At 33.6% G+C, this 13,121-nt stretch overlaps 1 protein-coding gene across 3 annotated transcripts; it reads left to right on the forward strand.

Moving 5' to 3' along the window:
• The first annotated feature begins 1,287 nt into the window (after window positions 1-1,287).
• On the forward strand, window positions 1,288-10,730 carry LOC145624201 (phosphatidylinositol/phosphatidylcholine transfer protein SFH9-like). Of its 3 annotated transcripts, none has more exons than XM_081677194.1 (16): window positions 1,288-1,555; window positions 2,003-2,038; window positions 2,130-2,433; window positions 5,080-5,179; window positions 6,302-6,568; window positions 6,659-6,736; window positions 6,847-6,948; window positions 7,031-7,080; window positions 7,182-7,275; window positions 7,374-7,463; window positions 7,547-7,633; window positions 8,421-8,505; window positions 8,833-9,260; window positions 9,351-9,425; window positions 10,201-10,339; window positions 10,423-10,730. In XM_081677194.1, the coding sequence occupies exons 1-15, from the start codon at window positions 1,534-1,536 to the stop codon at window positions 10,252-10,254; spliced, it is 1,872 nt and encodes a 623-aa protein (XP_081533320.1). In that variant the 5' UTR covers window positions 1,288-1,533; the 3' UTR covers window positions 10,255-10,339; window positions 10,423-10,730. The 3 variants fall into 3 exon arrangements, with proteins under 3 accessions (XP_081533320.1, XP_081533322.1, XP_081533321.1); XM_081677196.1 differs by lacking the exon at window positions 1,288-1,555 and adding an exon at window positions 1,597-1,780; XM_081677195.1 differs by lacking the exon at window positions 1,288-1,555 and adding an exon at window positions 1,771-1,851.
• Window positions 10,731-13,121: the final 2,391 nt, after the last annotated feature.

The following is a 13,121-nucleotide window of genomic DNA, read 5'->3' on the forward strand; positions in this document are numbered from 1 at the left end:
TCTATTTGTTATGTTATTGTTTTATTCTTTCTTTTTTTAATTAATTAATATGGAGTACTTTTTCCGTTTCTTAGTACGATTAAACAAAATATAATGTAAGGGACGTACATGCATTAAGAAGATTAAACGAATGATAGAAAAATAAAAATAGAGATTATGTGGTGAACAGAAGTAGAGAAAATGTATCATCTAAAATGACACTAATGCCCTTCAATTCCTATAGATAAGTTAGGTAAGATCTACCATTTTTATTTCCTTTAAAATTCTTTTTTTTTTTTCTTTATATTAGGGAGTCACAAAAATTAAAAAAAACGTAAATTGAGTTTTTGATCAACTATTACGAAGTAATATATATACTACGTATATATACCATGCCCATTAACTGACTATTTAATAATTGATCTAGTTAACTTTCTTTTCTTTTTTTTTGGTATAAAAAGTTACTGTGAGGAACTATCTGGTAAAAAAAAAAAAAAAAAAAAAAAAAAAAAAAAAAAAAAAAACTATGAAAAGTTTCTCCTTTTCACAAGGGCATTTCCTTAACATTAAAACTGTAACGTTAGACAAAAAATTACTCCCTCTATCCATAAGATATTTTATTTCACTTATTTGGGTCAAACTTTAAAAACTTTGACCATAAATTCCAGTTAGTTTATAAGAGATTATGTATTCATATAAGATATTGTTAAATTTGTCACATTTTATAGTTATAATATCAAGTGTTTAGAATTTTTACGCATATGAAAATAGAGATATAAACGTTTTAAGACACATCTTAAAGATGGTAAAATGTCAAACGGAAAGTCGGAAACTATATTCAGGAAATAGCCTAAACTACACACAACCGTAGAATTAGGGCCTATTCTCATTGACTGAACTGATCTGAACTGAACTTATTAGAGCTAAACTGAACTAAATATTTTATAATTGAAGAAAATTAGAAGCTGAACTTATTAGAGCTGAACTAAACTGAACTTATTAGAGTTGAATTGAATTGAACTTATTAAAGCTGAAATGAATAAAATTAAACAAAAAATAATCGTATGAGAACATGTCATTAGATTTGTAAGTACCCACACCCACATCCAAACCCACACCGTATATCCGTATACAAAAAAAATCCGTAATCGTACAGCCGCCGTTAACCAATTTTTAATTACCAAAAAAAAACCTACGAAACAAAACTCAGACTTGATTGACGGAGACTACTCCCTCTCCCCTCGACCGTGACGGAACCTTTCCGTTTCTGGCAATTTCTCTCTCCTCCTTCGACAACGACTCCCTCACTTTTCACTCTCTCTCACTCCTCCTTTTCTCCCTCTTTCCTCCCTTCCTTCCTCCCCCCCTTTTTCTCTCTCCTCTTTCCAGAACCAAACAACTTCCTCTAGCCGACACCAACACTACAGTAGAAAGAGAAAACTTAGAGAGAGAAAATTCTAGAAAGAGAAATTTTCAATTCAATTTTTTTTGGCGTTTTTTTACCAGCTGATTGATAGATTGATGATGATGAAAACGATGTTTCAGCTCCATTGAATGAATGTAGCATCATTCTCAGGTTTTTTTTTTTACTCAGATTCCTTTTTTCATTGCAATTAATGCGTCGGTTTTTGTTATTATTGTGTAATTCAATTCAATTTTAATTCCATTTTTTCTCGATTTTTGTAAAAAAAATTTATTATTCAATCGCTTTCGTATCGGTTTTACCGTTCTTAAATTAGTCAGAGGAGAGAGAAAAAGTGTTACGAGTACACACTACTGCCGCGATCTTCTTCTTTTCGTTGTAATTTTTTTTTTAAATTTTTTTTTCAGATTCCTTATTTTTAATTTTGTTTGATTTTTTCGTATTTCTTGGTATGTAAACTATTTTTGAGCTTTAATTAATTTATTTTAATAAAAAAATTAATTAAATAAGATCACTTGAGATTGAAGTAAAGCTAAAAATCTTGCTTAGATCTGCATAATCTGTATTGATATACTGACCTTTCTATATGTTTGAATGTAGAAATTTTACCAGCAGAAGAAAATTCAGCAATGCCAGGTATTGTCACATTTGATTGAATTTAAGATATTAAAATTAATCAAATTTGCATTGATTTTGATTAATTTTGATTGATTTATGATGAATTTAGAGGATGTTCAATTGATTCGCGAAGAAGAGAGGGGGAGAAAGTCGGAGATTGAGGTTTCTGAGGATGAGCCAATCAGAAGAACGAGGATCAAGAGTTTGAGGAAGAAAGCGGCGAGTGCTTCGACCAAATTGGCGCATGGCCTCAAGAAGAGAGGCAAACGAGTGGCGGATTGTAAATTCGCCTCGATCGCAATCGATGATTTTAGGGATGAGAAGGAGGAAGAGGCTGTTGATGCGTTTCGGCTGGTTTTGGTGGAGAAAAATATGCTTCCACACCATCTGGATGATTATCACACCATGCTTAGGTGAGGAACAAATGCTATTTATATGTCTAAATTAGTTTTTGGCATATTTTATTTAGGTGAATAGTATTGTGGATTGTGATATTATTATTATTATTTGTATGATCAGGCTTTGAAATGATTGAAATTTCACATAAAATACATAAGATTTTCATACTTTGAATTGGTACAAAGTTGATAAAATGGAATAGATGAGGGCTAGTCAGCAACGATGAAAGTTTTAAAAAATTACGAATTCAATAATTTGAATTGGTACAATGATTAAAACACGGATTAAATGACTGCTAGTCAGCTGATGTCTGTCAGAATTTGGAGTAATCTCGGAGCCTCAGAGGTTAAAATTTAATTCATTATCGTGATTTAATCTAGATTGTCCGTTTAGATTTCTGTTTCAGAGAGTTTGACTGCACTGTGCAGTATAACATGAAAAAATTGACACCTTGTGGGATTCAAGATTATGGTTATCCTCTCTTTTAGTATAACATGAAAAAATATGTGTTGTTGGTTCATGTTGTGTGGGAACAAACCAGCTGCAATTTCTATTGTCTGATGAAATGTGGTTAAGGGTTAATGACTAGAGTACAGTCTGGTGAAAATATTCAGAATAATTATTGGATTACTCATGATTGTAATTGAGTCATTAAGAGAGATTATTGTTATTTCATTGAGAAACGTTGACGTCATATACTATTCCACTTTCATAGGCGAGCTTGCAATGTGATATGTGCATCTTGCCCTGTCATTGCTTATTGTGAAAAATTACTGGAGAAGTCTCCGATTTAATTATGCTGGAAAGATTCGTGGTATATAGAATAGAAAATCTGAACATTAATAACCTCTTCCAGCAATTTTCTCTTGGAGCTCGAATGGATAATTAAAGGACATGACTATTGTTACCCTAAAAAAGTGCTAGAATGATTATCTCTATGCCCTTTGGCCTTTGACTATTTATCCGAGCATTGTTGGAAACATTTTGTTTCCCTCCCTTAGCTGATAAGTAACCAAGACATACTCCCTCCAACTCTAATACATATGGACACTATTCTATGTAAGGTTGTTTCCATAGCAGGGCAAGTCTAGATTTAGTAAGCAGAACTAATAAAAATCTCCTTATCACCCTATATGATACCCTTCATCAAAAGTCCAAGGAAATACCCTAATATTGATATTGAAGGAATTGTCACCTATGTGTAAAATATAAGCTAGAGCCAAAACATCCTGTCTAAAAAGCAACTTGAATAGAGGAGACTAGGAGTCCTAGACGTGGTTTGAGGGGTTTCTTGCAAATTCCAATACTGTTACTTTCAGCTGGATGCTTAGAATCATGGCCCTTTAGGCTCTCGATACACAGTCAAGCATGTTAGTTTTTGCTTCGACTAATGGTGTAGGATTGATAAGGAGACCCTTCCAAAGCGAAGATACATGATACTATTTGCCAGTTGATTATGATTTCAAATTTGACAACTCTTGCTGTACAGGGGTGACTTTCAGGTTCATCAAAAATAGTCCGAATAGTTCAGTGATTTCCAGTTGCTTAGATTTTGCTTCATTGTATGAGGTTACTTTTGTAGTGTATTCTCGAGGTTGAAAACAGTGTTGCTTAGAAGACTAGAGCGTAGAAAATCTAAATGGAGGAATATTGGTACGGAATCATTTATCCTCTTAGTATTGGATTGTTTAGGCAAGTCGTGAATCTTTTCATTTATCTACCATATGAACAAAGCATGAGTCAAGTTATTCATAAATTATTACGATTTGTAAGCTGTTAAGCTTACTGAATTCTGCTCTCCATCAAGAATTGGTTAAGTGGTTATCCTGGTATCAATCATTCCAAACAATCAGCCATGAGATTTATTGTATCACGAATATGACTAATTTAGGACAATGGATTGAATTTAAACATATGTTCATGGTTATGATCCTTCTGACGATTCAAGCAATTTAAAATTGCCTAGAGAGAGCTTTAAATTTCTTGAATGGTGGATAAGCAATGTCAGAAAAACCTGGTAGCATTTTTGCTGCTTCTTTCCACATTGGTGTGGTAAATTTTCTATAAAATTAGCTCTAAGAGTGGAAATGTTAATTATGAGGCACGTGTTTTAGATGATTGGAAATGCTATTTATGTGACATAGGAAATGATATCAGCATTCCGATTTTAATGATCTAATTGTTGTAAATGCTCCACATGGTTGGTATTAAAATATTTTCCCCACATGGCTCATGTAAATGGAGGCATTTTTTCCCCATAGGTAATTAAAAAGAGATTTATCTCCTTGGTAGTTCATATCTATGATGTTTCCCCAACATGGCTTATGTAAATGGAATTTTATTTTGTATCACCCTAGTTAAAATAAAAGAGATACACATCTCCTTGATAACACTTGTAATCATGATGCTTTTGCCAAACTTTGGTACTATTTCTAAAACACAACCATGTTGGCTTAGTTGAGTGTCTGGTTAGCTTCACGGAGCGTTAACTGTTGGCAAAATAAAGCTAACTTGTAGGCTACTTGTACCCTTCTGGACCTTGGACTGTATTTTACAGTAAATTAGTTATGATCCAGTTAATGTATTAGTCTTTAATTGACATGTGATGTATCTCTGTTCACTGTAACTATTTTTGAACAGAAATGTGTCATTTCGTGCAGATTTTTGAAAGCAAGGAAGTTTGACCTTGATAAAACTATCCATATGTGGGAAGAAATGATCAAATGGAGGAAAGAAAATGGAGTAGATACTATTGTACAGGTAATAAAGTTTTCAAATATATCGTATCAAGAATAAATTTTACAGTAAAGAAAAAGGGATTTCAATTAGTAAGATCTTTTTAGACAAAAGTTGCCCTCTAATTGTAACTCCATATATAAAAGCTGCATTTAGTTGAAGTTTCTTTTCAAGAAATAAGTGTATTTGCTTGAGAACTTGGTGTTGATATTCTATATGGTTATGTTACTACTTTTGTCTTCCTAAGTCGTACTCACTTTTCATTTGCATCCATTTTTTATTATCTACTCACTTTTACTTTATTCTATTCATGTTGCACCTTTTACTCGTGATTGGTATCTTCAACCCTACTCTATGGAACCAACTGTATTTAATAATTCTCTTATTATCTATTTTTCTCCTTTTAAAAGCTAAAGCCACCCCTGTCTAAGTACAACTTATCAGCAGAATCTCGCAGAAAAATCTGGCTGTTGATAGGACACCACAATTTTTTTTGCGCCACCCTTGTCCCTTTGTTTGGGAGAAATTCTGCCATTGTTTGAGTCATCAATGAGACAATGACTCAAATAACACTTGCTGCCTTGCTGGTATTAAGACAATGACTCATATACTTATTTCCCAATCAATATTTTCTCTCCTTCTTGTCAGTTTCTCTTCCCCCTCTCATTCAATAGGATAAATACTTTCCTTTTCAGTTTTGATCAGTTAAAATTAGTTATATATAATCAATATTCAGCTTCAATCAGTAAGATTCAAATTTAATGTAAATAACACAAAAAGACAATTAATTAGTTAAAATCTGTTTTTGATTCTAAAATCTGTTTTTGATTCTAAAAAATGATTTGACTTCACTATAGCTTTTTCTTTCATCTACATCATCAACCTCTATATCAATGTTTGAAGCTATTTTTATTGCTCTCGGGTGAGAAGTGATTGATGGTAGGTGATCCTTAATTTGATATGCAGCTGCCTGGAAGTAGAAATGCTTAGACATTTTAATTTGGTCCATTGTCACCCAAGTCAAAGAATGGTGAATAATTGACTTCATTGACAATAGGCTTGTATTATTGTTATTCTTTTTGGATGCGCAACATTTCTTCTCCATGATGTGAAATTCACAAAGTTTCTTTTAACTCTTTTCTGTAGGATTTCTACTATGAAGAATTCGATGACGTACAGCGACACTATCCCCATGGTTATCATGGAGTAGATAAGGATGGAAGACCTGTTTATATTGAAAGACTTGGCAAAATTGAAACTGCCAAGCTTATGAATGTGACCACCATAGAGCGTTTTTTAAAGTATCATATACAAGGATTTGAAAAGGCTTTTGCAGAGAAATTTCCAGCTTGTTCCATCGCTGCCAAGAGACATATTGATTCTACAACTACAATATTGGATGTTCATGGGGTGGTATGTATGATTTGTCTTAAGGTTCTGACAGAAAATTTGAGCAAGCAACATCTCCTCTTCTAAGTTCTTATTAGTTCTTGTTTTTTGTAGAACTGGATGAGCTTTGGTAAAGTTGCTCTTGATCTTATAAAGAATATGCAGAAAATTGATGGTGACAATTACCCTGAGGTAGGTTGCTCTATTTATTTGATAATTATTTTGTTCTAAGTACAAAGTTTTGTTCGCATGGTAGTGGATATATGCTCACCTGTTCTCCCGTTTCCTCCAAATTTCTTCAGACGTTGCATCAGATGTTTATAATAAATGCTGGTGCTGGATTCAAGATGATATGGTCTACTGTGAAAAGCTTTCTTGATCCGAGGACTACCTCAAAGATTCATGTATGATCTACTCTGAATTTATACTAATTTTAGAAGTTTTGAAGATAAACATCTTAACCTGACATTTGTCTTACTTTGGCAGGTTCTGGGCAGCAAATTCCATAGCAAGTTGATGGAATTTGTAGATCTCAGGTGGGTTTTTTTCCTTTCTATTGCTGCATTATTGTTGTTGTTCAAATTAAAGCAAATCACAATCTCTGGTTTCAGAAGCTGATTGCACCATCTTTCTGCAGCCAATTGCCTGAGTTTGTTGGTGGGACTTGCTCTTGCCCTGGTGGATGCCTTAAATATCAGAAGGGACCCTGGAATGATCCAGAAATAATGAAAGTAAGATAATGGTTGTTTATGATCACTGGCATTCTTCATCTCTTTAGTTGGACTTAAAAGTGTGAAGCAGAATATCACATAAATGTTTTTACTTGCAGCTGGTGCATTCACAAGAAATTATGTATATGAAAAGAACTACAAGCTCTTCTGATTGCGATGATCTTAAAAGCAAATTATTTGCTAATAAGGTATTGTGTGTAATAATAATTAATGGCACTACAGTGTTTTATTTCACGATTTTCTGGCAAATTAATGCACGTTGCTTGCACAGGCTACTAGGAATGACATGGTTTATGCCGACGTGGTTCCTGATTTAGATGGCCAAATTCCTAACATTACAGTGTCAGCGGATAATAATGTAAGTTTCTTAAGTCAAGGCCAATCATCCCTCTTCCCGTCTACTTTCCTAAGGGGTTTGGGGGAAGAGGGAAACCAAAAAGAAGTTCCAAAATAATATGATTAGTCTGTCAATGTATCTAGCTTTGGTTTTTGTTTTAATTATGGGGCTAGTTTAAAATAGGTGCTAATTATGAACTAAGAACAATGGGGAGCTATGTGAAAGTGAGCAGAACAGTCAATTGTCATTCTGAAAACGTCATAATTTGATCCTGGAGTTGATGTGATTCTAAAGAAATTTTTCTAGAGTTGACATGATTGTTAAGAAATTTTTTCTTTGAGTGATACATGACACACAATATGCTAGTTCACATAGTGGGGTTTCCCTATATTTATTTATATTCCTTTATCTTTTGTTTTGTGTTGGAGTAGGGAGTTTGGGGTCCTGCAAATGCAAGACTAATTCTAATATGACTTGTTTTTATCATAAATTGTTTGATATGGTGCTGACCTGGTAACCAATGAAAATATCCTCCTGAGTGGCTGAGACCATAAGATATGCTGAAATGCCTGGCCAGAAGCATTCAAAACTTTCATTTGATGGAAAAGTGTATATTTATAGGCTAATTTGCTAAATGTATACTCCAAATGTGAAAAGCCAGATGTCTTCTCACATCAATATTGCCATTTGTATAATTGCAATTGCTGATATCAATCTATTGAATAAATTTTGTTTTAGCACAATTTGAAGGTTATGGACACAATTGAAATCACGTATTCTTTTGTCTCTTATCTTTATGCTGCCCCAGGTAATATTGGGCGAAACTTCATGCATTGGCAACCCAGTGGAAATAGCGAGAATTAATGCTAAAGCTGAAGAGGCTAATTTAAAAAGTATGTGATCCTTTGTTATAATTTACTCTCATTTATTTTCATATGTCATTGTCTTGTTGGTATCATCTTCAAATTGGTTAGTGGGACAAGGAAGGATATGGTTTGTTTTCTAAATGAACAGCTCTAGCCCTGAAGTGAACCTGATTTTTTTATCAACTGCAGATTTCCCAATTAAGCTTAATTGATTATCTCTTCAACAAATTCTATCTTTTATATTGTGACATAAGGGATAATCTTTCTTGGGAGGATGTCTTATTTAGTATATAACTGATTCTTTATTTTATTGACTAGACATTAAAAGCCACCTAATTTGGAAGTTGTGAACAGATCATGCATTTGGAAAGAGCGAGGAAGCGAGGTCTCTGAAAGTCATTCCTGATGTGAGAGGTTTACCAGCTGGCTTCGTATTCAAATTTTTTGCATGTCTGCAAATTTTATTTCGCTCCTTAGGAAAACTTTGGGCGCTTAGACAAAAAGATAATCAGCCAAAGGTGCAGTGCGAGCCTGTTGATTTAGCTGCTAGCCAGTCAGAGCCAGAGTCTGAGCAAGAGCCAGGTTTTGAAAGTCCAGCTGTTGTTCAGAAGATTGAGGACTCTCTGCTTAATCCTTGCTGGAAAAGGCTTCAGCATTTAGAGCAGATGGTGACAGACCTCGTAAATAAACCTACAAGAATCCCTCCAGATAAAGAGGCAACACTTGTTGAGTCATTAAAAAGAATCAAAGCTATAGAGTATGACTTGCAGAAGACGAAGAAGGTAAAAGTAATATTATATCTACGTACTGAGATGTGTTTTCCAATTTATTAGCATGTTTATAGGTTCTTACTTTGATTCTATCTGGAACAGGCCCTGTTTGCAACAGCATCAAAGCAAGTAGAGCTTGCTGAGTCACTGGAAAATCTAAGGGAAAGCAGCATGCATGTAAGCTCTCACTTACCGAGATACTATTATATATCTGGTTGTGAAAAAAAAAAAAATACCTGTGAGCTTCTTAATCAAATTATTTTGGTGATTTAGCTGACCTTATACTCCTAAACTCTTAGCCATTTACTACTTTTATAACTTTATAAAGGGGGGTTCACTTGTCAAACTGCCATCAATATAGATTATTAGTTCCATCTTCATCTCTTTTGTGTCTCAAACATAGGTGGTATATGAAAGCTTCAATTGGTATGATTCAAGTAATTAAAATGCTACCACAAAATCTATAGAGGAGAGACAGTTTTGGTAAAATGCAGCATTAGCTACATTTATTTGCTGAATTTCATGTCATCAATCCTATTAGAATGAGTAGAAGAAAATGGTCATGGCTGACTGGAAAGAAGGGAAAACGAGATGGAATTGGATGAGTCTGCAACCTTCCCATCAACTCTCTTTTTATAGAAAGGGGAGAGGCAGAATCAATTATTTTTGGGGCAGATGAATATGATTATCGTAGCTACTATTATATCTCAAGGAGTTGTTCAGTAAGAAGAAAATGTTAAATCTGCAGAAGACTATAAACCATTTGGGGCTTTATGGCTTTCTTTAGCATCCATCCCATCACTGCTTGAAACGCTTTCTTAATGTTTTCAAATCATCTACTGGTCTGGAATAAATGAATTTTTTGATCCATGTGTTGTGCGATTATAATATTTACAATCTAAGATAAATTATCTCTTGAATCCATTTGCTGAGATTACTTTATTTGTTACAGAGACCAACATGTTGGAGGAGAAGTTGGAAACCTGCCCCTTCAGAAAGTCGATAGGATGGATCAAAATAGTATTATGTGCGTGTTTTTACTTCCTTCAACATTGATGTTGCTGACTAATGGCTACAAATTCTTACAGCTGGTAACTTGCTTGTTTCCTTTGCCTCTATTTGCCCTTTTTTTTTCCCCTTATCTGATCTTTGCATGTTATGACTACCCTTGCAGGTATTTTTAATTTATTGCTCCGACTGCTCGAGCGGACTCCAGTACAGTGCAGTCATTTCACAGAATTGTGTGTATAGCTAACTAGATTTTACTTGTGTGTATAGATCGGCCATACAAAATTTAAAGCTAGAGAATTTAGATTAGGATTTAAGGGAACGATACATAATACCGTTTTCAATAAAAACAAGAGAATAACAAGATGTAACAATAGATATGGCCTAATTTTGTACTGTATTAGAATTGGAAATGCTATAAAACATGCAAGGGGATAGGAAATAAATTCCCCTCTTTTTTTTTTTCTTTCATTATTACCCGTCTTTTTTATTTTGTTATTTTGCCCTTGTAAATTTTTTTCACACACCATCAGATTCATATTAGTGATTTGGATTCAACCCAAGTTTTTAAAACTGACAAATGATGATTGTTTTGGAACGAAAATAGGAATTGGAATTTTGGAAACTAAATACTCCGTACTAACTATTTGAAGTAAGATGAAAAGTGAAATTAAAAAATTGTCCATTGCTCCACTTAATGCGACTGTGTGAATAAAAGACAATTCAATTGTACTCTTTGTTTCTTCTTTATTTGCACAGTATGTTTTTATTTGTGCACTTGATTCCATGACAAACTTTGCGACTGACCTAAGCTTGATAGACAGCTATGGATCTCAAATTCTTTATGTTGGGCCTTCAAACACCTATTTTTCCAATATACTGGACACTCCTAGGGATTTCATCTACTCTGTATATTCTTTTTGTCTACATACATAAGAGCATGTTTGATTCATATGAGTTTCACTTAATGAAAACTTTCAAATCGAACTTGAGTTGCTCTTGTAAACCCCTATTTCAACTAATCTTTCTTTACTCATCTCATCAACCCTTAGATCAAATTATTTTTCCTAAAATGAGTTTATGTAAGGCCGACAAATGAAGACCAAAGTAGCATATTAGATGCTAATTGTAGCTCTTCAAGTTCTTGGATGTAAATTTTGCTTTGAATCCTTGTAAGTTTCTATTTTTGTGATGATTATGAGGATGGATTAAAATTATCACGTCATCATATCGTGTAGAAGGTAAAATATCATGACGAGAATTCATGTACTTCTTTTGATAAAATTAGGCCAATTGTTATTTCTTTGTCCGAGGAATTTCAATCTATTGCCTCACAACAACTATATTAATCTTTTGTCAAAAAAAAAAAAAAAAAAAAAAAAAAAAAAAAAAAAAAAAAAAAAAAAAAACTATATTAGTCAATCTCACGGCTCACGTACACTTTAGACTTTAGAGTATTATGTTTTCATGGTTCTTATCGTACATAAAAGGTTAGAGTAAATATAAAAACTAGGTATTGAACTTTGCTCAATGTTGTAGATTGGGTACTCAAGTTTGGTTTGTGGCAAATTGGGTACTAAACTTGGGTACTGCCTGAATTTTGACCTTTAACAACAGGTTAACAGGTTACCAAGCATTAATAACTTTTTTTAAAAAAAAAAAAAAAAAAAAAAAACTTCAATTGAATTTATTAACCAAAAAATTCATCTTTCCCCAATTTTCACTCTCCTATTCAACCTCTTTTAGCTCAACTTTCTTTCTCTCCAACCTTAAAGAAACTAGTTCAAGGTGGGTTTCGTCGAATTTGTGGGGTTTTCGTAGTGGTTTCCGTTGAATTCGTGGGGGATTTCTTGAGTGCGTTTCGTGGCTTGGGTTTTGTGAGGTTGGTTGGAATTATGAGGACGTTTTCGCGAGGGTGTTAACCTAAGTTTCGTGAGGGTGGTGGCCTGGCCCGGATTCGTGAAGGTGGTCGGATTTTTGAGGGATTTCGTGGGGGCGGTTGAATTTGTGGGTTTTTCGTGAGGGTGGGCAGATTTGTGGGCGTGGGTTTCATGGAGGTGGAAATTTCGTGGGGATGTGGATGCAGTGGTGCTTTGGTGGAAGTCAAAGAAAAACATTTGTTGATTTTTTCTACATAAATGGCAATTCAAAATCTCCCATATACTAAAAACATTAACCAAAAATAAAATACTTTTCACTTCAATTCATTATCCCAAACAATCTACCTACTTAAATTCAAAACCTCAGTAACCATTTAAATCAATTTTGCATCTTCAATGGTTAAAATAGAGAAACAAAGAAATTTACCTCCATAAAAAATTGTGCCAGTTTTAATCCGATCATCAGCAAAAAATTCCCGAAAATTTGCGATATTAAATATATATATAAAAAAAACTTCGAATTGCACCAATAATAATGTGCAAAGAGCAAATTAAAAGTAGAAATGTTGAAAATATTACTGCATAATTGAAAAATAAATGGAGGTTTATTAATGGAGAAAGAGAGAAAAGGAGGAGAGAGAGAAAGAGGTTAAGTTTTGTTTTTTTTTAATAGAATGCAATATGGTAACCTGATAGTGTAGGTTACTTGCCGGAAAAGAAGATTCAGGTAGGTCATAGTACCCAATTTGCCAATATTGAAAGTTGAGTACCCAATTTGCAACAAAGCCCAAAGTTGAGTACCTAACTTTTATATTAACTCTAAAAGGTTATAATGCCTTTGGAGTTTGGACCTTTGGTTTTGGATGGTAAATACTTTTATATGTGGATAATGTCTGACAATTAATCAAGCTTGGATTTTAAATTAAAGTGAGATCCATATACTACCTTCATTAATAGTTATTTACAAATTTGAAATTTTTTATAT

The sequence above is a fragment of the Chenopodium album genome, chromosome 3, assembly GCF_948465745.1.
Source record: "Chenopodium album chromosome 3, dcCheAlbu1.1, whole genome shotgun sequence".
NCBI lineage: Eukaryota > Viridiplantae > Streptophyta > Magnoliopsida > Caryophyllales > Amaranthaceae > Chenopodium > Chenopodium album.